This window comes from Eptatretus burgeri, chromosome 5, assembly GCF_056783735.1.
Source record: "Eptatretus burgeri isolate ZD-2024b chromosome 5, Ebu_testis_v1, whole genome shotgun sequence".
NCBI classification, from domain to species: Eukaryota; Metazoa; Chordata; class Myxini; order Myxiniformes; family Myxinidae; genus Eptatretus; species Eptatretus burgeri.
Genome location: NC_140965.1, coordinates 102,406,490 through 102,433,989, shown reverse-complemented (window position 1 = coordinate 102,433,989; position 27,500 = coordinate 102,406,490). Strand labels below are relative to the sequence as shown.

At 43.6% G+C, this 27,500-nt stretch overlaps 1 protein-coding gene across 3 annotated transcripts in view; it reads right to left on the bottom strand.

Moving 5' to 3' along the window:
- Positions 1-27,500, bottom strand: part of LOC147027084 (steroidogenic factor 1-like) — a 92,979-nt gene that overhangs the window by 17,228 nt on the left and 48,251 nt on the right. For all 3 annotated transcript variants that reach the window (XM_085883246.1, XM_085883247.1, XM_085883248.1), the window contains exons 6-7: positions 4,377-4,496; positions 2,661-2,808 (exon numbers count right to left, since the gene is read on the bottom strand). In XM_085883246.1, the coding sequence (XP_085739372.1) occupies positions 2,661-2,808; positions 4,377-4,496 (268 nt within the window). The remainder of the gene's footprint in view (positions 1-2,660; positions 2,809-4,376; positions 4,497-27,500) is intronic.

Genomic DNA, 27,500 nt, shown 5'->3' with positions numbered 1-27,500 from the left:
TGGGCACCCTGGTCAAATTTCATTCCTGCCCTAACCTACCAGGGGCACTGCATCACTGGCACAACTGCGCCCCCAGCAAATGATGATACCCGCATCCATGTGTGCCGCATACTAAAGAAGTGCAAGAGTGAAAAAGATTCATGAAATAACCCTTACAGTGTCTAAGACTTATTGAGGAACTTGCACATAAATCAGGTGCAGGAAAAGGGCATCAGAAGAAATTGATGGATTTCTTTTTACATGAGTTACAAGGACATTAGTAAATAAAGGACATATCAACACAGGAAACAGGATTCATATCAGGTCTCGCAGCACCATGAGCAACATGTTCTGATGGGAACACCAAACAAGGCTGGCCACACGAGCAAAGCGACGTCGTTTCCAATTATATGATGAAAATGATGAGGACAGATCATTATGAGGAAAAGCAAAGATAGAAAGAGATTAACAATAATAAATTTTAACAAGGAACGTTCAAGACGATACAAAATGGCTCGGGTTAAAGGATGTTGATAGATGACAACAGAATGAAATCGGTCAAAAAAAAGCACGCCTTTATGTTTTGGGAATTTCAGCCATGAGAATCACTGCAATAAATGTCTTTTCATAAACATCTTGTATCACAGTTCAACAAATCCAAATGCAAAAACTTCTCAGCATCTTGCAAGACTTGGGCTCACATTGCTCGCAGCTCACAATGAGGATTGTTTCACCCGAGTCGGCCCGTACCCCCACCCCCCTCCCTCCTCCCCACTTTGAGTTAGTGCCAATTGTTTGGACGCCATGTTACTTTGCTCTCTCATGATGCTTTTATACATTCTGCGCAACCCCCTCTTGTCAACCTGCAATCCCATGACCTGCAGCCACTGCCCTTCCATTGAAATACCACCAGGTGGGTTGACTCAGCCTGTCATCCTTCCGAATACCAGCTTACTGGTAACAGGGACACTGCTTCAGCTGCACAGCCACACTTCGAGAACAAGATGCAGACAGCAGCCTCAGGCGAAACAACAACAACAACAAAACCACCCCCTCGTGTTCCCGTGACTGCTCTTTTGCTTTGCCGGATGCTTCCAGTACTCCTTGGAGAAGTCCAATATGGAGTGCAAGTTGATGCAGCAGATAGAAACAGTCACCTAGCTGTAATGGTCTGCAATGCACACAGATCGATGTTTCCTGGTGGATTGGGTCACAGAATTCCAGAACTGAAAATGCACACTCTGGCCCACCATGTGCGCTCACATACGAACTCGTTCGCCTTCTGTCGAACCCTGTGTACACCTTGTGCCTCATCGCGTTCTTTGCGGCAATCCCATGACCTACATTTGCCCCGGTTCTCAGTAAGCGCTCTTTTCTCGTTTAGTCTTGTACTCATGGGTGGATCAAAGAGAGACCAGTGAGGCAGCTGAGTGTGGTTGTGATGGCTGTTACAGGCCTTTCCGTCACTATTCCCAAAGCAACTGAACAGCGATTCCCCTCCCCCCCACCACCCTATTCCTCAGCCAAAAGATTACACCATACGGCGTCCCTATGGCAGACACATCTGTGCTCTCATGGTGTTGTAATGTAAATGCTAAACAGTGATCTAGATTGGAATGCCGTGTGGTATTCAAACAACTGTCTCGAAGCCGTTAAGAGCGTAAGAAACTGGGAAAGTCGATGCAGCTGAAACTCTTGTTTCATCAACGATTCTGGAAGAGACATCTTTTTAACACAGGTTGCATCATTAGTCAAGGGCGACAGGTAAGGCTCTGACATGACATTTGTGCGCACCTGTCTCACCACTTAGCAAAGATGTCCATCTGTGAAATCCCTGCCCCTTGGGCCTAGTTGGACTGCTCCCAGCACCGACAGCCTGGGAAACATTTCGGTGCACTCGTTGAAGCAGGAAGCTTCAACACTTGCGAATTTGATGTGCTTCTGCATTTAGCGATGATGTGCTGATTTCAGAATGTAAATGCTGCAAGCGAAGACATAACTAAACCACATGACGTCAAAAGACTAACCTGGACAAGAGCAACATCGATTTAGCTTCGCCAACCGTTTCGTGGCATCTCTTTATGAAATGGTGAAAGTGCATCTTTTATATCCAATATGGTGTAATTATAACCACCCCCATTCACTCCCCCTTAATTTACTCTTCTGAATATTCCAACCATGTCCAGCAACATTGCTCTGGTGTTGTTCAGATTTTCGTGCAACCTCAAACAAAGTGTATGCAGACTTGGCTCTCCAGCTGTATAATGGATACTTCCATGATTAAATATTCCATGAACAATAACTGATGAGGTTTCCCTGCCTTGTGATTATGGTGATGTGGGCTAAGATGCTACTGTGAGGGAAGGTGGGACAAGATATACCCCCTCACCCTACCACCCCGGATATGTAATCGCCCTCGGTCCTTTTCTTCAACACTGTGTACTGAACATTGTCCATGTGGAATTGCCTGCTCTCCGGTGCAGAGGTTCAGGATGCTGAACAGGGTATTGTACGATGCCGTGGAGGTCATGCGGCGGGTGGGTGGCATCCTGTCCACCCTTCACGATAGGGGCATCTTTCTCCCCCCCCCCCCCCACGTCACTAGTTTTAAATTTATTTTGCAGAGAAATTAGTTTTTCTATGGTTATTGGACAGACAAACAACAGAGCAGCAGAACTCACCAGGACTAAACAGTAGTAAGTATTTGAGGCACACAAATTCTCGGCGGTCGGCTTGCAGCAAGCGAAGTTTGCTTACAAGCTCCTGTGTGCGGCACAGAAGTGCATGCAAAGGTTCGCTGGCATGAGCCGACAATGCGCAAAGATCCACCTGCGAATCGAAGCAATGAGAACATGACATACAACCGATGTGTTAGGGTCCCATTGTTATACATCATGACACATTTCATTTGTGTGGATTCTCAGTTGTCTTTTCACTTTATGGAGGAAATTATCCAGAACATGCCTCACATACTTAATCTGGTTGGTGTCACCAAAACAACCATGTGCCACCCCAAAGCAAATTCAAAATCAAAGGTGCCACCAATGACTATCACTACCCAGTAGGTCAAGCTTAGGTTTGATGTTGGACCACCCAGTGGTCTTCATTCAGGACTGAGACCACATGGTGGTCGAAACATCATCGGAGCCTCGCCTCGCATACCATGCAGCCATACTTTGCTGTGGTTTGATCAATTTTGTATATGTATCTTCCAAACTACAACCATTTTTGGCTCATCTGGACTTCAGTCTTGTGAGCTTTTGTGATCGAACAGTGTCCGTGAGTGAGTGAGTGAGTGAGTCAGTGAGTCTGTAAATTCTTCAGTCATTATCGCTTGAACCAAACACACGATTTTGATGAAACTTGGCCATAAGCTTCATATCTGAAGCCTAACGAAGGTGTATCGACTGCACCAAAATCTGCGCTCATTAAAGGGGTCTCGGGGGGGGGGGGTTGACCTCCTCAAAATAGATATTTGCTTTCTTCACTGAAACTACACACACAATTTTGAGGAAACTTGACTCGAACTTTCATCACCTGTGATGTACCAAATTATATCAACCACATCAAAATCTGCACTCGTTAAAGGGGTCTACGGGGGTTTTTTGACTCCCCCCCCCACACAAAAAATAGGTATTTGCTCTTCTCCTAAACTACACACACACAATTTCGATAAAACTTGATCACAACCTTCATGACCCGTGATGTACCAAAATTTGTTCATGACATAAAAAATCAGGGTTTATAGGGGCCTGAGGGGGTTTTGAGCCCCCCTAAAATATGTATTTGCACTCTTCTCTGAAACTACACACACAATTTCGATAAAACCTGATCACAACCTTCATCACCTGTGATGTACCAAAGTTTGTCCATGGCTTAAAAAAAAAATCAGGGTCTAGTGGGGTCTGCAGGTGGTTTACCACCCCTTCCCTCCCAACAAAATAGGTGTTTGCTCTCTTCTCTGAAACTACACACATGATTTTGGTACTTGACCACAACTTTCATCACTCATGATGTACCAAAGTTTGATCACGGCATAAAAAAAAATCCGGGTCTAAGGAGGACTGAGGGGGGTTTGAGTGACTGTTGCTCCTGATCCAGGTGAGCTTCAGGACTTGCAGTCCTATTTTTGTTGGGTTGATGGGGGGGGGGATGTTGGAGAGGACAAATCCCAAACAAATTCCTTCAAAAATTTTTTTTACAATTAATTTTGTGATAAAATGAACGTTTCATGTAATTACATTGTTTCTGTTTACATTCTTTCAAAATTTCATCAACATTTTTGCCCTTCATCCCTTCCATTAGTTCTTTTCTGGAAACCTGTCACTTATTTGACAAGGAGGTGAAAAACCAAACACAAAAGGTGCTTAAGTACACGGCATGGCTAAGCTTCACACCTGTTGTCCGGTGACCATGAGCACGGTACCCTCACACCCGTGCTGGACCTGTCGAGCAATGTGATCCAACACCAGCAGCTCACTCCAGCAGTTTTGTAGCAGCTTCATTTGATCATCCACCTGTCAGAATAAAGAGCAATGCACCGGTCACAAACACATAATCTTACTTCAGTGTCACTTTGTGGGTCATTTCTTTACGGAAGGCGCGATATTCGAAACTTTTGTCAGAACTTTGGGTTCATCAGACAAAATACATCAAATAATCGTTTCTGAATGAACACATCTGTAAAAGCTTGGATGTTTATAATAAAAAAAATTTTTATGGCCTTACTTAATCTCCAAACATTATCCATCCACCATTGGCTGTTTTGGGGTTATACAAGCTCCTCTTCTGACTCTTAGGGAAATACAAGGAACTTTGATGCAGAAGAAGGCCATTAGAGGCCCATCATGCCTGCACATTTCCACCAACATTCCCCATTGGTTATAGGCACGTCATCTAATTCCAATTTGAACCTATCTACTGTTGCTGCTGCCATTACCTATCCAGGGAGAGCATTCCATGCACTAACTACTCTTTGAGTGGCAGACCTCTCTCTGCCTTAATGTCATCCCAACTCTCCTCTTCTTCATCTCAAGCTATGGTCCGATCACTGTTCTGCTGAGAAGCTCTTCCGCACTTATTTTGTCTATATAGCCTTCATGATCTTAAACATCTCAATCAGATCCCCTCGTAATCACCTCCTTTTGAATGTCTAACGTCGTGTCTCCTTCATCCGCTCCGAATAGCTAAGTCTAGCAATGCCGAGAATCAATCTAGTTGCTCTACACTGAACCCCCCCCCCAACCGAAGGCAGCTATTGCATTCCTCAGATGTGTCCTCTTGGTGTTTCCTTCCACCCGCCCCCTCCCCAACCCCCTCTTTTGTCTCACAATTTACTTTCCATCTATCCTTTTCTTTTTTTCTCCTTTAATGGCATCGTCACCGACTCACACCTCAACCTTTTCATCAGAAGTGCTTAGTGCATTTTGCAGCATTCTTCTCGTTCTTGTAATGATGCTCATTTTCTTTTACGCCTCTCAGTTTTTCTTGCACTGCTGGTGTTTATGATAACAAGACTGTACTATACAATGTATTATATACTTTATCATCATCTGATGTTGATTGCTTCACTTGATATACAGGGTAATTAATGACAATTTTTTGCCTCCACCAGACAGACGTTATGTTTTCAACCCTGTTTGTTACTTGTGAAAATCGAAGATTTTCAAGTATATTGGTTGGTTGCATGTGTTAGTTATTCTGTCTCTCTGTCTGTCTGTCTGTCTGTTTGTCTCTCAATCACCTCCAGGTCACATTTTTAAACCGATCTAAGCAAGAAGCCTATTATATTGATTTTGAGGAAAAAAGGTCAACATCGGTCAAAGGTCAACAACTTTGTCATTTTTCTAAAAACATCAATTTTCATCTGATTGACTTGAAATTTGAAGGCAATTTACATATCAGGTCATTGAATTCAACGAGCCAAATATTTTTATGGTCCAATTTATTTTATGGATTTCGCAAGTATCGTGCCCTGCACAACATCTTTCTTGTTTGTTTGTCTGTCTGTATGTATGTGAGCAGGATGTCTCAAAAAGTTCTGGAAGTGGATTACTTCAAAACTTGGTGGACATGCTGGGTGTGTGACAAGTAAGAATTGATTAGATTTTAGTAAAGATCCGGATCTAGAACCGGATATGATAATTTTTAAAGTGATTCTTCACTAAAGAGAAATAGGGCCAAAAACTATGTGTAGCATGATATTTCAAAAAGTTGTAGACGGATTCAGCCGAAACTTGGTGGATGAGTTTGTTAGGTGACAAGAACAAGCTCATTAAATTTTGGTTAAGGTCCGGATTCAGATTCTGCCTATTAGTGGAATACAATATGTGAACTAATCAGCCTGGCGGAGGTGTGTGCTCTATCGAGTGCTTTTCTTGTTTGATATGTTTGATCATGTGGTGTTAGAGCCTGGTGTTGGCTTAGCGGTTTGGGCAGCTGATTTGGGATCCTAGGGTCCTGAGTTCGAGCCCGAATGGCTGCTGAATTAATACCAGGTGGGGTTGACTCAGCCTGTCATCCTTCTGAGGTCGGCAAAATGAGTACCAGTGTATTGGTAACAGGAACACTGCATCAGCGGCAGAGCCGTGTCCCTAACCAATGATGCAACCAGCAGCCAGAAGGCTGCACTTGAAAGTGAGAGATCATGTGGTGTTCACACATTTGACTTTGCCAATTAACTTTATGTATTCTACAACTCAAATTAAGCTATTTATTTCAGTTATTCTTATTCATATAAGAATCAATTTGCTTTTGTTGTACTTTACATGTTGCTTCCCAACCCCCCACCCACTCCCTTCCTCTCCCCACCACCGTACTCACTGCCCCTTCCCCTCCCCACTACACCACCAAAGTGTGCACCACACCCCACTTTACTTTCGCACACACCCCTTTCCACTCCTTCACCTTTGGTGTTATGTTCTGTACAATTGGTGTGTGTGTGTGTGTGTGTGTGTGTGTGTGTGTGTGTGTGTGTGTGTGTGTGTGTGTGTGTGTGTGTGTGTGTTCGCGTGCGCATGCCTCCCTGGGGCTTTAAAATTTACCCAAAAAATAAAATAGCTTCTCATCTCATACAGTAAACTGATAGTCAGTGGCATGAAAGCCTCGAACCAAACAGCGACACACTTAACACATTCAAGTTGTAAAAGCAATAATTGAGAAGTTTATTCGACGTTGAGTCAAGGTTCATTTTTGAAACACACTCTGAAAGGAGGAGATTATAAATGCACCGAAGTGGTCTGGAAAATGCTGGGCTGTTATGGCAAAACATTCTGGATTGTTTTTCCAAATTAAAATCCCACGTCAAAGCAGCAAATGCAGACAATTATTTAAAGACAGGAATAGTTTGGGCGAAAAAAGCATAAAAGTACATTAAAGAAAAAGCACAAGCTGATGAAGCAGATTCCCAATGTATACGCAACAATAAGATTACGATTGAAGTTTGTGGCACAAACCCCCCCCCCAAAAAAAAAAAACAATTGTGTGAACAGAGGCATTAAAAAAAGTAAACTTTCATTGTTAATGATGTTAAACTATTCATTCTAATTAATAAACCAAACTTGGATATTTTCCCAAGCAGCTATCAACCTGTAGATGGTGAAAAATTGCCTCCCTCGGCCCGTTGGTGCACGTCAAGCGCTCGGACGTGCGATTCATCAGTGTCCGCAGACAATGGGCGCTTGTTCGCCTTTTGATTCCAAAAAGACACTCCTGAGCACGGCGAGAGCCTCTCCCACTAAAAGCACACACACTGTGCTTTATATTCCGGCAACTGCAGCTCATTTTCACTGTGCGAGCAGATCCGCACAGCGAAATCCGGAGCAATTGAAATGGAGTCATTTTGATGATGCGTGAACCAGACAGACTGGCATTTGGCATTTCCTACCATAAACGGCTATTGATGGTTTCTTACTATTGGTCTTCACGCCGTCAAGGGGAACTGCAAAGCACTCCGTGTGCGAGTTATGCTCGAGCAAGAAGCTGCGGTTTACACCTGTCTGTAAAAACGACTCCTGTGTATATCGGTGGACGTGTTATGGGCCCTGTTATCAGATGTGAGGGCGTTTACACCTTCCCTTGCTAACACCTGTGTCAGTTTTATCATGGTTCCCTGGCCGACACAAAGGTTTGGGATGCTTTATCTGTTTATATGGACGCACAACACAGAATCTTTATTATCACTATCACACGGAAATTTTGCTGATGCATAACCACCGTTAAAAAAAGCAACAAAATATGAGATTTTTGAGTGAAATATTGTAAAGGTGACACTATTAAAGTAACCAGCTTGTTGAGCAATAGAGCTCACTAGTCATTGTAGTGGATTCAGCAGTCAGGATTTATAAAATAGCATAATCAGAGAGAGAGAGAGAGAGAGAGAGAGAGAGAGAGAGAGACAGTACGTATTATGTCGATGTTCATGTCTTTGTCCAAGCGTTTTGTGAAAACTCTAATGTGTGTTTCCATGCACAGGTGGATATCGAGCAGGTGGGTTTCTTTATTAAATCGTTTCTGCTTATCGTTCACTGGGCATTTCTGACTTGGTTTGTGGATCACAATCGCTTCTTTCAAATCCCCGTGCCTCTGTGAAGGTGACCTCGGTTTGATGATGGGCAAGATACCTAATTGCATAAATACACCAAACTCCATGTCAAGTTTGTGCTGACCAACATAATTAAGCTTGTGTGTTGAAAAATTAACCTGCACTTTGATTAGAACCAAACTTGTGCAAAACCTTGGTCGGTAACAATGATCACACTGTGCAGAAAATCATCTGTAAGTTTGAACGCATTTGATATTTATGTTCAAACACGTGATTAGCGATTATAGGCATTTGCAAGGCTGGCAGGATAGCCAAGAGGTATGCACGGCTGCCAAGCCAAGGTTTGAATCTCGGCCCAGCTACAAACTGTCATCCTTGTGTTTTGCAGGTGGGGCAAGGAATCCATATTGCTACCATCCTTTGTATGGCCATCAAGCTGGGCTTCCCATCAGCAGGCATCAGTTTGTCGATGTTAAAGATCCCACGGTGTCCTTTGCGAAGAATGGATAAGCTATCGCCGGCATCCTGAACAAATTAAAAAAATTCCTGCTCTAACCTATAGGGGGCACTGCATCAGCAGCATAGCTGCTCCCCCAGAAATTGATACTACCTGCAGCGATGTGCTGCATACAAAAAGAGAGTCTGGCTATTGGTTACCAACACGATATGACAACTAATTTCATCCACACGTATCTCTGCCAGTTTATAACGGAAGTCCAGGTCAACGAACAAAAATACCTCTTCAGTTTGCCAGTAAATATTAGCATCTTTGGCATAATTACCCCGCACGTGCAAACTGAAAAGCGGGGTTTAGCATTTCATTCACTTCTGTCTACAAATGTCAGTGTATGATAGAGGAACAACTGAATTTCAATGAATTGTTATATTTTGAACACGAATCGGAAAACAAACATGTTGCTATGCGGTAACTTGGCTTTGAATTCGTCCCGATCGCGCATGTGCAGAGAGGAGTGAGATAAGTTTTTTTTAGTCTGTCTGCCTGTCTGGCAGTTAAGCGAAATTGAAAATCACTATTTAAGCAAGTCATAAAGGACACAAACAACAGGCACCAATAACTTATGTAACATGTTAAAATAAGGTGGTGTGAAGACACTGCGTCAACAACGGTAAACTTCCAAAACAAAAAGTTTTTTTTTTTCTACAACCTTCAAAATATTTATTTTATTTCAATTTAATTAAGCACTTGAACACCGTGGAACACAAACAGCCTTTTAGCATTTTTTTAAAACCTCCAGTTTAGTTGTACTTCGAAAAAAAAAATTACGACATTTTAGATCATCACGTCCAAGTATATTATCTGCTCACAAACGCCGCCCCTGTGCTTTTTTTATTCTTTCTCAAGACTGCGTGGGTAATATGTGTTATGAAGTCTCTCGTGTTCCCGATGCTACCTCCGTATCTTCATGAAAATCTTGTGAAAGCTAAATAATTAAAGAGAACTCCCATTCGAGTAATAAGATAAGTCTTTATGAGAAACGACACAGGTGGTGCTGATAGCTTTGTGTTATCACAGTTGTGATAGAAACAAAGAAGAAGAATAAGAAAAAAAAGACAGATCTATATTTCCCAAATTTGTTTAAATCTTGTGATCAGAAACACTCCTCTGGTGTGAGCAAATTTTTCCCAAGCCCAAGCTGCTGCCTCCCTTGCAGCTGCTGTAGACCTCTCCACCTGTGTCCATCCGATTACCGTCCTGGGAATTCTTCCATCCGTCCCTCCTGATAACTACCGGTTGCTCCCGCGCACGTGGGGATGACCGAGGGGGTGGTAGTGGAAGAGGCTAGGCTCCTGGGGGACTGAGGGAGAAGGGAGTAAAAGCTGAGAACGGGGAGTCGGTCGAAGGGATGTCAGAGTTTAACACAACTTAGCTCTGCGTATTTCAACTGAGAATGCTGGATATTGTCGAATGTGTTGCACGGGTTTCCTCATCCGCACCAGTTTGACTTTCCGACAGGCCTAATACGATAGGTTTCTCATCTCATAGCTTTTCAGAAAAGTGTCATTCGAGTCATTTGGGGTTTACCAATACAAAGCCTTTGACCTTAATTAGAAGCTTTTGGTAGTTTAAAACGTTAAGCGAATCAACATCCGATGTGGACTTATTCATTTCACAAATGTCCCCCTTATACCGTGCAAGTTATGTTGCAAAAATCTTGACTGCTTGGCCATTTTGTTAAAGATACATTTCCTTCTCCATTGGGTGGTGTGGGTTTGATTCGCATGGCTGCTCACTTTCAGCAGCTCACACTTGGCAAGTGTGGTGAATATGCTAAATGGCCTTTTGAGGGGAGGGGGAGGCCTTCATCCTGCAGTGGACCGCTCTACGCTTCCAAAATTTACACTGGTCCACCTAATTTACACAACAAAAAGTCAGTTCTGCAAGCTGCGCATCACTGTGACGTCACATTCAACAGTGGGTTATACTGTTCCACAAGGATACACAAAGACCTTTGGCACAGAATGAGGCCATTTGTCCCATCATGCCGACACTGCACCTACCCCTCACAAACTACCTCCAAGTCCTTCCAATATCCCCTTACCCCCTTGATGTCCAATGCATCTAAGTACCGATCTAATTCCCATTTTAAGTTATCCACCACCTCCACTGCAAGAGTTTCCACTATCTCTCTGGGGAGACCATTCCATATATTAACCATTTTCTGACTGAAAGACCCCTACCTTAAAATTGTCCTAACTCCCATCTTATTTACCCTCAAGCGATGCCCCTGGTTCTAACACTGTCCACTCTGCTAAAAAATAAAAATAAACTCCACTTCACCCATCCTGTCCACCATACCCTTCGTCATCTTCAACATCTTTATCAAATCCCCTCGTAATCGCCTTTCTAATGTATAAAGTCCTGGCTCCTAGTTCAAACACTCCTCATACCTTGGTCTCGACGCTGGAATCAATCTAGTAGCTCGACGCCGTACCTGCTTGATGGCAGCTGTGTCCTTCCTGAGATGTGGTGACAATAATTGACCATATATATATTTTAAATGAGGCCTCACTAAATTCCTAAACAGTGGTAACACGACCTCTTTTGATCTGTAATTGATCCCCCTACAAATACAACCTGAAACCCTGTTTGCTTTACCTATAGCTGCCTGGCACTGTGCTGTCTGCTTACACCTTGATCTATTACCACCCAAGACCCTTCTCCTATGTGACACGCTCCAAGACTACCCCTTCCATCTATCTATCAGGACCATAGCTCTGTACAGAGCGTCGGTGCTGCTGAAGCTGTCTCCTGGCCTATTGGGCGCAATCCTGGACGGGTCGCCACTCCGATACGGAAGACAACACATTAATTTAGGTAATCCCTATTTTAATTTTTGTTACCCATCCCCAGCACCTAAAATTTCTTTATGTTAAACTGCATCTGCCAATCTTTTGCCCAATCTTTTAAAGTCTCCAGACTTTCCTGAATGTGATCACCACCCTATGTTTATGGTTGATGGTGATGTCACGGTGATTCCCAGGTTAGAGAACTGACGCATTTGCTCTTTTATTCCCCAACCACAAATTGCAAATCTCTGGCTGTGTTATAGTCAAGCATAAGACAATGCAGTTGTGTGATAGGCAACGCTTCATATTGACCGAAGGTGTGGTAATCACCATGATTGGACTCGATCTACGTACAGCCAGAGGGGTTCAGCTAATGTACATACGGTAAAAGGGTCGAAGTAACACAACAAAGGACAAAATCCCATGCTCAAACATGTCGCAAGTCACAAACTAGCTCAGAAAAGTTCAAATCACATTCTACTCCAAACTGCAAAGGCTTCTGGGAACTTTTCAACTAAAAAATTCACATACGTTGAGAAGAGCGTTTCCCAAGTTGCCCGATTCCTGTTTGCGAGTCCAAAATTCGCAACAAACGACAAAAGCCCTTGCAATTAGGGTTGCTTCTTTACTTTGCAAGAAGTTCACGCAAGACTGAGAAGAAGAAGAAGAAATTGAAGAAGGAGAATGACTGTCTGCGCCAGTTATATCAAAGTTGACCGGATCGTATTTTCTTGCCCAATCGTAATGTTCAGAAAGCTATCTTTCAGAGCCAGGATTTCAGAACCAATTTCTTTGCAGGCACCAAGATTCGCACAATTGTACTTGAACATCATCAAGTAAATCTTCTCTGAATTTCCCAGAAGGTTGATTCTTTGTTGTTTTTTTTATTTTTATTCCATGTCTTTTCCATCATCCTTATCGCGATTATTGTTTTTACTTTATTCATTCTCTCAAACTCGACCAATCCTCCCACACGAGTTGCTTATCCACCGAGGAAATGAGATATCAGATGTGAGGAGAGAAGCCGTGCAGACATACGGGTGTCTGTCATCACGAGGACCTGGCAAGGAATGAGATTTGTTTTTTTTCCCAAATGCCAAAGAACTTTACAGGGCCCATGGAGTTCAAAGGCACTTCCGACAAGAACACATGGTGGTGATCATTTTATTTTTTTTTAAAGATCAATCACAAGGTTGTGTTTGAAAGAGTTGAGGAGCTCTGGATTAATCACGGTTACTGAAAAATGGCCGTGATACAAGCACAGCGATTAGATTAGTGGTTGGTTGGGAATTAAACTTTGGGTCGGATCTTGTTCTTGCTCTTGTGGTTACATTGTTGTCTCGTCCGATGTTCGACACATGTACCATTTGTGCCAATGCCGCACATGTAGGCCTTCCCACATGGTATCCAAAGCGGCGGTTCTTTTGGCACCCAACGTTCTGCTTGCTGGTGCATCTTCCTCACTGGTTTCTTCCATTTAGAGACACCCTGACATGACAGGCTGGCGACCTGTTAAGGAATGGTTCGCAATTTGTGGTGTGCGTAGCTTGGCCTCAGAGACTGTCTTGCAGGGGGACACATTAAATACCGGAGCTTAACCTTGATGGCCAAGTTAAAGATGATCCTGCTATTGATCATGAGGTTACTCGAGATATTTATGCTAATTCACAGTTATGAGATGAATTTTTTTTTTTAAATCACCAATTGCAGCCACTGTTTCCACCTGCGAAAAACGGACGTAACGCAAATGACGTCAACACAGCGCAACAAAGGAATATTTCTCCCCCTTCATGTAACTTCTATGATTTTGGACCCATTCATTTCGAGCCAAATGTTAATGTATGTTTCGAAAGATTGTTGAGAAAGAATGTATAAACAGCATTTAATTGTTTTTCATGTCAAAAGAATTTGGTTTTCCCATTGTACGGGTTACGACAAGGAGAGAGGGTCCAAAAGAGTATTGAATTTGTAACTTTTCGAGCACAGTTCATACTCTACTCTGATGATGACGTGCACACGGTGTTTGTTGTGCCCCAAGCATGCCACAGTCAGCAGGTCGTTGTTTGAGATTTAACTTCCCATATTTCAACAGAGAAAGAGCAGGCAACAAGTGCATATGGGACCGACGCTAATTTATAGTCTCTCAAGTCTTTCGTTTTAAGTCGAGGTAACTATATCAAAACGGGCAGCTGTGGATCCTGGGGTGATGGGTACGTCCCCCCGTCGGTCTCAGTGGAATCTGCTGCATACACGAACGGTTCTTCAATCACCTGGTGAAAGTGAAGCAACATCATGTGTTGCTACTTGCGTTTACAATACCAGGTGTCCCAGATGTTTGTAGTACATTCCCTGAAGACACTGGCAGCAGTACGCTACTGGAATTGCTGCATGGTGTATGTAAGAAGAGCAGGTGGGTTGACAAAGGGGGTTGTGAATTATGTAAGAAAAGAGGAATTTTATCCCTGAGAAAACTACAAGGCAAGTACTTAGTTAGTCGAATAAGATTATGATTCCACCGTCCACCCCTTCCCCAGTTCCATAATAGAGATGTGCTGCAGAAGATAGAGGGGGGAATCAGCAGGAAATAAATTATTTAATAAGTCCTCACATCCACTGCCACTTTAATGCCCCCAAGTAATCACACCTTATTGCGAGGTGAGATATGGCTCACAGGTGGGAATATGGTCGGCCCAAGACTTTCACAAACTGGCTGGTCAGGCCTGATGTTCGACTGAAGCTGCTCGGAGCAAGAAATTGTCATTTGTTCAGGGTGTGAGTGATAATTTCCCTACTCTTCCCCAAGAGTCTTAACATCCACCAACTAATGTTAGCATATAGGACACCCGGTTTAACATCCATCTGAGGGCTGGCACACTTTGTGATGCAGTGCCCTGCCTGCGAAGCACCAATCGAACAGTTTAAGTGTGGTCGTGAATGGAACTCAGACTACACAGCTCAAAGACAAGGGTGCTATTGTGCACTGCGACAATGTGTGCACATGCAAAAGAAAAAAAATAAATAAACAAATTAATAAATATTATGTTTCAAATGATTAAAAAAAATTCAGCAACGCTTGTCTCAACACAACATGGTAAATTATGCACATAAATAAACCATATTAAACAACAGTAATAACGAAAGACTGGCAGGATTGCCCAGAGGTATGCAGATTCGAATCTCAGCTGTCTAGCCTGGGTTGGTAACTCGACCCAGGTATAAACTGTCACACTGGTGTTTCATAGGCACGGTAATTCATCAGTGTGTGCTGGCCCTCGGATGGATGTTAAACTGAGTGTCTCGTCTGCCGTCATGAGTTGGCGAATGTTAAAGATTCCTCGGTGTGCTTCGCGAAGAGTCGGTGAGTTATTGCTGACACCATGAACAAATTACAAATTCCTGACCTAGCCTTAGTCGAACGTCAGGTCGAGCTAGCCAGCTGGTTCGTGGAAGACTTGGGGAAACCCCACAAGAACGTGGTTAATAATTGTGGAAGAAGAAGAAGGAGAAGAAGAGGAATAGGAAGAAGAAGGAGGGGAAAAAACTGTGGCCTATTATTAGTGGAAGTACATATTTCATTCACCTTGAAATGAAAATGAATTATTGTATTCTGAAGGTAGTTGAAGAAAATCTGCATCCCTCCCCCCTATTTATCCACCAACGTCTCCCAATCCACCCCCTCCCTCGAAAGATACACATCTCTCTAAAGATTGTATATTTTAAGGGTGATGTCATCAATGTGAAAGAATGAAAATAGAGATAAGCTCTAAGAAAGGAGGGAACAATGTTATTGTTCGTGTTTAACCCCAGTCCTACCAACATATTTTACTGCCTAATCTTACCAGCTGGGATCTTTTCGGACCCCAACTCAATACTACTCAATTTTCACTAGATCTGCCAAAGTTTCACATCAGTGACTAAACATGGCATTTTATTGATAAAGTCAACAAACGTAATAAATAGAAAAATAAATCTAAAATCTAAAATTAACCTTCAAACTGTGGACTTTTATAACCCCAACTCAGAAACACTAAATTTCATTCAATCTGCTGAAGTTTCACAACAATGAGGAAACACATTTTGATTGGATGATGTTTTCGTGATAAAGTAAACAAACATAAGCATAAAAAACTATATATATTTATTTTTTAGAGGACTTGGTCGATACATAATCATCTATGCAAAAAAAAAAATGAACCAAAACAACACGGGTCTTTTTGGACACCGGAAAGGATTTACTTTTAAAGGAAACTTCTGGAACAAGATATTGAGAATATAGCAAAAGCTCTGGTTGAAATATGAAAATTTGCTTTTGATTCTTTGCTAACTGATATGAATAAAAGGATTGTCGTCTGTCTGTCTGTCTGTCCAAATCTGATTCCGTTTCCTATCTCCTCTCTCACTGCTTTGTCAATCATAACCAAACTTTGTTGGCATAAGTAAGAATGTCTTACAATTCTGATTATGAGATCTAAATTTACTTCCAACTCCTGTTATTTAATTCGACCAAGTCAAAGTAGATTTTTCTCAGAACGTTCGCCATGCTGGATGACCGCGGCATTAAGGTGGGCACCGCTTCCAACCATGCCGCTGAAAAGATTATTCTGGACTTGCTTTAGCGAGGCCTTTCCGAATGTTCCTCTCCCTCTCCTGCTTGTGTTGTAACTCGGAAGCCAGCTGTTCCTTTGGGGAGGGAAAATGCTATTTACGGTCACCGAGACCCCAATGATGACACAGATCAGACCATTTTAGCCAATATTTCCCTTCCAACCAAGTCTCTTGCAACTGCTTAAAAAAGATAGTTGGGTTTTCATGATCAATGCAAACCATCACATTGGTAGAAAGTTCTCATGATCACTTGGGTGAAAGGTTGGTGCATTGTTTTTGGCTCGGAAAGCACCTGCTCTGAAAGTCCGTTGTTGTTGGGTTTGCTCTGTATCGGCAATTGAAGGAAAAAGAACCTCTCACCATTAGCAACAGGTCGGGGAAATCATGTTTTTATGCAGCGATGTGTGTGAATCGTTACCAACAATTCCTCCACATCTCAGACTGTTATGTTAAATGAACAAGTGAAAGGAAAATCTCAATAGATCTATTTGGAGATGTCAATTTAGTTATTCATCTTTTTGAGAATTCGACATCAACATTTTTTACCTCCACCACCGAAGGTGGACGGAGGTTATGTTTTCACCGCTGTCTGTTAATCTGCCTGTGACCAGGATATCTCAAAAAGTTATGGACGGATTTGAACGAAAATTGGTGGACAAGTTACGTGTGTGACACCAACCAATTGTCAAATCCTACTTTAGGTCTGGCAGGATGGCTGGCGGGTATGTGCACTGGTCTTTGAGACATCAGACCAAGGTTCAAATCTCTACCTAGCTGTAAACTGTCATGCTGGTGCTTTGCATGCAGGGGGACTCCTCAATGAGTGCACCCTCTGTGAGACTTACATCAGGTTGAAAGACCCGTCTGCGTGCACTGGTTGTATGATGATCCCACATTGCTCTTTAAAGGAAAGAGTAGATGAGCTATTGTTAATACCATGACCCTGAATTAATTTTAAAATTTTTAAAACCTTCAACCTTCAGTTGAACTTCAGGCCGAGCCAGCCAGTTGGTGAAAGACTTGGCTGAAACAAAAACAACAACAAAAAAAACGGTTCACCCAAACAACAGGTGGGAATAATTGGACGATTGAAGTAGTAGTAACAGCCGAGTGTTTTATTGCAACAACTTTGTTTTTGCAAAAAGTAATTATGTTCAAAACAATCTCCCACAATTTAGAAGTCACACTCTTGGACACGCCACATGCGTTCAGGATGTCCGGATCACTTTGTGGTTAAAAACTACACTTTCATAAACCTCTAACCGCTGTCTCAAATCATAGATTTTAACATCCGGTAAGTGTGCTAAGTCTTAACATACGTATGAAAAACTCCCAGAAAGAAATAAGCATTATCAGCAGTTTCAAAAATATATTTACTATCTCATACAGCTGTAAAGTACACAAACTAAGAAACCCTTTGCACTTTTAATTACACAGTTGGTGCCATTTATGGTGTGAAGAGAGATTATTATATGGTGTACATCGCATTATTGTTGTGTTCCATCACATCAAGATGGACAAAGCGGTGAATTATTGCCTGATGTTCGACTGAAGGTATCAGGAATTTGTAATTCTTTCCAGGGTGCCGGCGATAACTCGCCACTCTTTATGAAAGATACCATGCGATGATGGGATCTTTAATGTCCACCGACAACCGATGCTGGCAGGCGGGTTCTCAGGCTTAATGTCAATCCGATGAACGGTGCACACATTGATGGATCTCCCACCATGCAAAACACCAAGGTGGCGGTTTATAGCTGGTTTAGAGTTCGGGATTCAAACCTAGACGAGACAGTTCAGAGGCGAGTCCCAAGGGTTAACGGTGAAAGTGGCTGGCTTAAGATCACAGGGTTCTGAGTTCGAGCCCCTTTTCTACCATTGAATTAACACCAGGTGGGGTTGACTCAGCCTGTCATCCTTCCGAGGTTGGCAAAATGAGTGCCAGTGGACTGGTAATAGGGCAATGCATCAGTGACATAGCCACACCATGCTATCCCACAGGCTTGTGCTACATACGAGAGAGAGACAGAGAGAGGGGGGAAGAGAGAGAGAGAGAGAGAGAGAGAGAGAGAGAGAGAGAGAGAGAGAGAGAGAGAGAGAGAGAGAGAGAGAGAGAGAGAGAGCACATATCACGAGGCTAAGGAAGTAAAAAGGAAAATTAGAGATAATTGTTATACTCCATGAATACGATGCTTGATATATTAAAGGTTTCAGATAAAATGTTCCGAGATAATTGTTTGAGAAAAAGAGAGGGCGAAGAAGGGGGTTCGCTAAAGCAAAATAAATACATTCGGGAGATAAAAGCATGTTTATGACATCACATTCGTGATGCATGTTGCATATAGTAATGTAACAAAGGGCACACAGCAACCAGGAATGCACACGCCAAAGAGGAATACATTCACTGTGTACACATTGTTACTTCCACCACCAAAGGTGGACGGAGGTTATGTTTTTACCCCTGCCTGTCTATCTGTCTGTGAGCAGGATATCTCAAAAAGTTGTGAACGGATTCGGACAAAATTTGATGGACAGGTTGGGTGTGTGACACGGAGGAGTTTATCATTAAATTTGATGAACATTCCAATTCGGATATGAGAATTTGAGAGATAGGGCCAAACGTGATTCTTCACCATTGAGAGATGGGGCCAAAGGCGATATATATCATGATATCTCAAAAAGTTGCGGACGAGTTGTGACAAAACAATGTGGATCAGAGTTGGTTACGTGACAAGAAGAAGTGGATTAGATTTTGGTTCAGGTCCGGCCTATCCGTGCGATACAAAACGTAAACTGTTCATTCTGGTGGAGGTATGCGTTCCATCGAGTGTCCTAGTTTACACCTGTATGTGCCATCGAACGATATTTGTTAATGTCTGGGACTGAGACGTACATTTGCGAAGCTAACACATGGCAATAATCAATGGTTTCCCAAACGACTCGTCACCGGCAGAATGAGGGTGTTATTTACACATTAACTAAACAGTAACATGAAATTTGAGATAAGGAACGATTATCCTGCAATCATTTACTTGCTTTCTTCCCGTTTTTTTGTTACTTTATGAGCAAAACGGAGGTTAACGGGGAACTCAGAGTAATTAATTGTTTCCTTCAACATTATACACCATGCATGACTTGAGTTGAAAACGTCCAGCACACCAAAAAAAGCATGAAAATAACAATAATACCATGTACGGAAATTCATGACGTCAACACTACTCCGATATAATTGTCAATGATAAAAACAAAAGTGAACTTCAACCTGACAACTTGCAAAAGTATCTTATAAACACGCAAGATGCTTCTGATGGGTTCCACCTTGCCGTTTACCTGTCCGGTGCCAGAATACTGACGGCGTCATGAATCGCTCATGTAACGGTACTCAGATGACCTCTTTATCCAGACAAACGCTGTGTAATAGGAGAGTTTGCCTTATGCTGTATCAGGAATCAAACATTTCCTTAAAGTAATTTTCAGGCTAGTTATTTCATGGAGATAGATGTTTGAGAAACCAAGTGAAGTGTGCCCTCAAAATTAAACACGTGATCGCTTTGCATTTGTAGAAAAAGCCATGTTTAAATGCCTCTAAAGCCACAAGTTCATATACGCTTCCTCGAAGCCATCTGCAGTTGTGAAAATGTTTGCAGTTGTTGCCTTTTTGCATTTGGGACCGAAATTTGGCCTACCTCCCAACCACAGCAGTCAACCGTTGGTTAATCCATGTCCAAAACCAAAATTCCATTTCCAAAATAGTCAAAGAACACAATGAAACACCGAGAAGCACAGACAGTCTGCAGAGAGTATAAGATTTGGGCCATTTGTTCAGTGAGATTCAACTCTTCTGAGTTCACGTATCCTTGAGGGATGATTTCCAGTGCTGGTTTTCAAACAACCACTGGTTTTCAATCACACGCAGACATTTTCAAGACGGGATGTTAAATGCTTCACAGGGAGTGGGGGAACATATATCAGGTCACGTGACAAGCATCAGATGCTCAGCTGCACTGTGACGACATGCGGAAGGACGTTGCAGCAACTGAACTGAGAGTTTGGACTGTGCTGCACAAACCCATGGGATTGTTATTCATAGTTTGATGAGTTAGAAAATATAAAATATCATTTTAGAAGTAATGATGCCCAATGCAGCTGTAGCATATGACTTCAATAAGCTGATGGAGAAAGTGTCATCACCGTTTAGGATTGTTGTTACCACTAATATTAATTATTATTATTATTATCATTATTGTTATTACTATTACTAGCCCATCCGCCCATGTGGTGGAAGAAGGGTTTCACAAGTGTGTGTGTGTGTGTGTGTGTGTGTGTGTGTGTGTGTGTGTGTGTGTGTGTGTGTGTGTGTGTGTGTGTGTGTGTGTGTGTGAGATCTCTGTCCATGGCATAACGTTTTTTTTTTAACAATCTGCGCTTTTGTCATCATTTATTCAACTAACCCTGATTATGACAACATGTAGAAGACTAATCAATGATTGGGTCAAAATGTTGAAGCACAGATGTTGTGTTGAAGCATGAGACGGATGTTCTTTGCAATCGCTTCCGCGTTTCATTGTTGATTTACCACGAGAGCTTCAGTGTGAATTGTCCAGACCATAACCTTTTTTACCGTTTGAACTTTTGCCAACAAATTTTCAACAAACTTTCATGATGATAATTCGGAGAACACTAAGTAATAAAGTTACATTTTTTTCGAATCTGTTTTCATCAAGTTTGGTCCTCATACAAAGTGGATGTGGACACGCTTTGCATTTTGATATGCTTTCGAGTTATTATTGAATCCCTGAAGCTGAGCTATGCTCCTATGTACGTTTCTAGCCATCTTTAAACCTTGACATCATGTTCTGTGTCAGTTGTGAGCTCTTGGATGATTGCTCTTCCTGGCCCATAATGTCGGGGATATTAAGCTGTTGGAAGAAAAGTCCCCTGGTCAGCAATGGACACACTTGGCTATGATGTCTGGCAATCAGCAAACGAGCCAGAAGTTGTGGAACCCTCCAAGCATGATGGGTGACCTCAACAACCTTCTAACATTCCTCCATCACACTCCCCTAATTCCTCCTTCACACCTTTCATTCCTCCAGCACATGCCTTCATTCTTTCATCACATGCTTTCATTCACCCTTCACAACCCTTCATCCTCATTCCTCCACACAGCCGTTCATTCCTCCATCACACAGTTTTGTTCCACAATCACACGACATCTTCCACCACACTTCCTCATACCCCCTCATTCCTCCCTCACACCCCTTCGTTGCTCCCTCACACCACTTCATTCCTCCCTCACACCCCTTCATTCCTCTTTCACACGCCTTCATTCCCCCTTCACAAGTCTTCATTCCTCTATCACACCCCTACGTTCCTCGCTCCACCGCTTCATTCCTCCATCACACCCCTTCATGCCTCCATCACACACCTTCATGCCTCCATCACACCCCTTCATTCCTCCATAACACCCCTTCATTACTCCCTCCCTCACACCCCTTCAACCTCCCTCACACCCTTCGTTCCTCCATCACACCCCTTCATTCCTCCATCACACCCCTTCATTACTCCATCACACCCCTTCATGACTCCATCACACCCCTTCATTCCTCCATCACACCCCTTCATTCCTCCCTCACACCCCTTCATTGCTCCATCACCCCCCTTCATTCCTCCATCACACCCCTTCATGCCTCCCTGACACCCCTTCCTGCCTCCATCACACCCCTTCATTCCTTCATCACACCCCTTCATTCCTCCATCACACCCCTTCATTACTCCCTCCCTCACACCCCTTCATTCCTCCATCACACCTCTTCATTCCTCCCTCACACCCCTTCATTCCTCCCTCACACCCCTTCAATCCTCCATCACACCCCTTCCTTCCTCCTTCACACCCCTTCATTCCTCCATCACACCTCTTCATTCCTCCCTCACACCCCTTCCTTCCTCCTTCACACCCCTTCATTCCTCCATCACACCCCTTCATTCCTCCCTCACACCCCTTCATTCCTCCATCACACAGCTTCATTACTCCATCACACCCCTTCATTTTCCCTCACACCCCTTCTTTCCTCACACCCCTTCTTTCCTCCCTCACACCCTTCGTTCCTCCACCACACCCCTTCATTCCTCCATCACACCCCTTCATTACTCCATCACACCCCTTCATTACTCCATCACACCCCTTCATTACTCCATCACACCCCTTCATTACTCCATCACACCCCTTCATTCCTCTGTCACACCGCTTCATTCCTCATTCACACCCCTTCATTCCTCCATCACACCCCTTCATTCCTCCATCACACCGCTTCATTCCTCCATCACACCCCTTCATTCCTCCATCACACCCCTTCATTCTTCCATCACAACACTTCATTCCTCCTTCACACCCCTTCATACCTCCTTCACACCCCTTCATTCCTCCCTCACACCCCTTAATTCCTCCATCACACCCCTTAATTCCCCCATCATACCCCTTAATTCCTCCATCACACCCCTTCATTCCTCCATCACACCGCTTCATTCCTCCATCACACCCCTTAATTCCTCCATCACACCCCTTAATTCCTCCATCACACCGCTTCATTCCTCCATCACACCCCTTAATTCCTCCATCACACTGCTTCATTCCTCCATCACACCCCTTCATTCCTCCATCACACCCCTTCATTCCTCCATCACACCCCTTCATTCCTCCCTCACACTGCTTCATTCCTCCATCACACACCTTCATTCATCCAACACACACCTTCATTCCTCCCTCACACCCCTTCATTCTTCCATCACACCCCTTCACTCCTCCATCACAACCCTTCATTCCTTCATCACACCCCTTCATTCCTCCATTACACCGCTTCGTTCCTCCATCACACCCCTTAATTCCTCCATCACACTCCTTCATTCCTCCATCACACCCCTTCATTCCTCCATCACACCCCTTCATTCCTCCATCACACCCCTTCATGCCTCTATCACACCCCTTCATTCCTCCATCACACCCCTTCATGACTCCATCACACCCCTTCATTCTTCCATCACAACACTTCATTCCTCCATCACACCCCTTCATTCCTCCATCATACCCCTTAATTCCTCCATCTTACCCTTTAATTCCTCCATCACACCCCTTCATACCTCCTTCACACCCCTTCATTCCTCCCTCACACCCCTTAATTCCTCCATCACACCCCTTAATTCCTCCATCACACCCCTTAATTCCCCCATCATACCCCTTACTTCCTCCATCACACCCCTTAATTCCTCCATCACACCCCTCATTCCTCCCTCACACCCCTTCGTTGCTCCCTCACACCGCTTCATTCCTCCCTCACACCCCTTCATTCCCCCTTCACACCTCTTCATTCCTCCATCACACCCCTTCATGCCTCCATCACACCCATTCCTGCCTCCATCACACCCCTTCATGCCTCCATCCCACCCCTTCACGCCTCCATCACACACCTTCATGCCTCCATCACACCCCTTCATGCCTCCATCACACACCTTCCTGCCTCCATCACACCCCTTCATTCCTTCATCACACCCCTTCATTACTCCATCACACCCCTTCATTACTCCCTCCCTCACACCCCTTCATTCCTCCATCACACCCCTTCATTACTCCCTCACACCCCTTCATTCCTCCCTCACACCCCTTCAATCCTCCCTCACACCCCTTCCTTCCTCCTTCACACCCCTTCATTCCTCCCTCACACCCCTTCATTCCTCCATCACACAGCTTCATTCCTCCATCACACTCCCCTAATTCCTCCTTCACACCTTTCATTCCTCCAGCACATGCCTTCATTCTTTCATCACATGCTTTCATTCACCCTTCACAACCCTTCATCCTCATTCCTCCACACACCCGTTCATTCCACCATCACACAGTTTTGTTCCACAATCACACGACATCTTCCACCACACTCCCTCATACCCCCTCATTCCTCCCCCATTCCCCCTCATTTCTCCCTCACACCCCTTCGTTGCTCCCTCACACCGCTTCATTCCTCCCTCACACCCCTTCATTCCCCCTTCACACCTCTTCATTCCTCCATCACACCCCTTCATGCCTCCATCACACCCATTCATGCCTCCATCACACCCATTCATGCCTCCATCACACCCCTTCATGCCTCCATCACACCCCTTCATGCCTGCATCACACACCTTCATGCCTCCATCACACCCCTTCATTCCTCCATAACACCTCTTCATTACTCCCTCCCTCACACCCTTCGTTCCTCCATCACACCCCTTCATTCCTCCATAACACCCCTTCATTACTCCCTCCCTCACACCCCTTCAACCTCCCTCACACCCTTCGTTCCTCCATCACACCCCTTCATGACTCCATCACACCCCTTCATGACTCCATCACACCCCTTCATTCCTCCCTCACACCCCTTCATTCCTCCCTCACACCCCTTAATTGCTCCATCAAACCCCTTCATTACTCCATCACATCCCTTCATTGCTCCATCACCACCCTTCATGCCTCCAACACACCCCTTCATGCCTCCCTGACACCCCTTCATTCCTCCATCACACCCCTTCATGCCTCCCTGACACCCCTTCATTCCTCCATCACACCCCTTCATTCCTCCATCACACCCCTTCATTCCTCCATAACACCCCTTCATTACTCCCTCCCTCACACCCCTTCAACCTCCCTCACACCCTTCGTTCCTCCATCACACCCCTTCGTTCCTCCATCACACCCCTTCATTCCTCCATCACACCACTTCATTACTCCATCACACCCCTTCCTGCCTCCATCACACCCCTTCATTCCTCCCTCACACCCCTTCCTTCCTCCTTCACACCCCTTCATTCCTCCATCACACCCCTTCATTCCTCCATCACACCCCTTCATTCCTCCATCACACCCCTTCATTCCTCCATCACACCCCTTCATTCCTCCATCAAACCCCTTCATTGCTCCATCACACCCCTTCATTCCTCCCTCACACTGCTTCATTCCTCGATCACACGCCTTCATTCACCCTTCACACCCCCTCATTCCTCCGTCACACCGCTTCATTCCTCATTCAAACCCCTTCATTCCTCCATCACACCCCTTCATTCCTCCATCACACCCTTCATTCCTCCATCACACCCCTTCATTCCTCCATCACACCCCTTCATTCCTCCATCACACCTCTGCCTCACTCCCTCCATCACACCCCTTCATTCCTGCATCACATGCCTTCATTCACCCTTAATAACCCCTCATTCCTCCATCACATGCTTTCGTTCCTCCATCACAAGATCTAATTGAAACCTTTTTTTTTTTCAACATCATCTCAAATCATTCAGAAAGTTCACACTGGGATGCAATGCAGTGCAGTGATGTTGTTTAACACCTCCATGTTCACTTTCTCAATACCTCCACCACGGATGGTAGAAGGACATGATGTTTTCACCCCTGTTTGGCTGTTTCTTTGCTTGTGTTTGTTTGTGTGCAGGATATCTCAAAAAGTTGTGGACAGATTCGGATGAAACTTAGTGCACAGGTTGGATGTGTGACTGAGACAAATTGATTCGATTTTGATGAAGATCCGGATCCAGATCTGGCTACTATAAATTTTTTTTCAACGTGATTCTTCAACATTAAGAGATAAGGCCAAAAACGATGTTATACTGTATCGTATGATATTTCAAAAATGTATTGGGCCCCATATGTTCTTGTGGATCAGGCATTACGTGGTGGAGGTATGTACTCTACCGAGCGCATTCGTTCCTCTACCAAACGAAGCTGTGTGATGGAGGTATGTATATATATATATATATATATATATATATATATATATATATATATATATATATATATATATGGAGGAGGACGAGGAGGATGAGGAGGAGGAGGATGAGGAGACGACGGATACGACGACACAGGAAAAGGTCACTTGGCCCATCACAACCACATCACATCTCCTTCACAACATTCCAATACAATGCAGGTCGTGCTCCCAAATGATTAAAAAGAATTGATGAGAAAAAGACAAATCTTATAATTATATTAAAAAGAACATACAGTAAATGTGGATAAAATTGTTGGAAAAGTGGAGAGCATAAAGGATTCATGTGCTCCAACTCTTATATTGTCCACCAGAAATAAAATATTTTGCTTAAGTTTGCAGTCAAAATGACAGACTGGAACATGATGATATAGAGCAGAAAACAATGAAATCCAGATGGTGATAAAAGAAATCATAAAGCACATTGTGAGTACACAATACATAACTTGCAATCAAGCTGTAAAGTATGCGGAATATGTAGGAAATGTATCAGAATGTGATGAACGGCTGCTTGGAAAAAGGGGTGTTACAATCAGAAATTAAAAAGAGAATAAAGACATAATGAACAAATGCCAAACGTCACATTTATCCACAGATTGAATAACAACAGCTATCCGATAGGATGGTGCAGAGATAGTGCGCTTACCTAAGAGCTGTCTAAGTCTGGGTTTGATTCCCGATCCGACTTTAAACTGTTGGATTGGTGCTTCACAAGCAGAGTGTTGCATCACAAAGTGTGCCATCTCTCGGATGGACATTAAGCTGGGTGTCCTGTCTTCTAGCTTCACTTAATGGGCATTAATGATCTCAAGGTGTCTTTCGTGATGAGGAGGTGAGTTATCACCAGGACCGTGAATTAATTCCAAATTCCTGTCACCGGCAGGTGATTGTCAGGCCATGCCAACCAGTTTGTGAAAGACTTTGGCAATATACCTCCAGCTGCCTAAACCACAAAAAGTTGGAATTAATTTGGGGTCATTAAATAAGCAAGAGTGCAAGAAAGTAAATGACAATATCTTGTCACAAAAGCTTAAGGATTGCCACCCCATGATCATGCATTTGTGAGACCAATTCATCATTGCCAATCTTACAACAACATCCAATTGGTTCATCCACAACATACTTATAACAATTTCATTTTTCTGTCCACCTCATCAGAGAGACTAACTTATATTTGCACCAAACAGAAAATGGCTTCCATTGTGGTGTAGATTGCTATGTGTCAAGATTGGCTGTGGCTTTTCAACAACAACAATGACAAG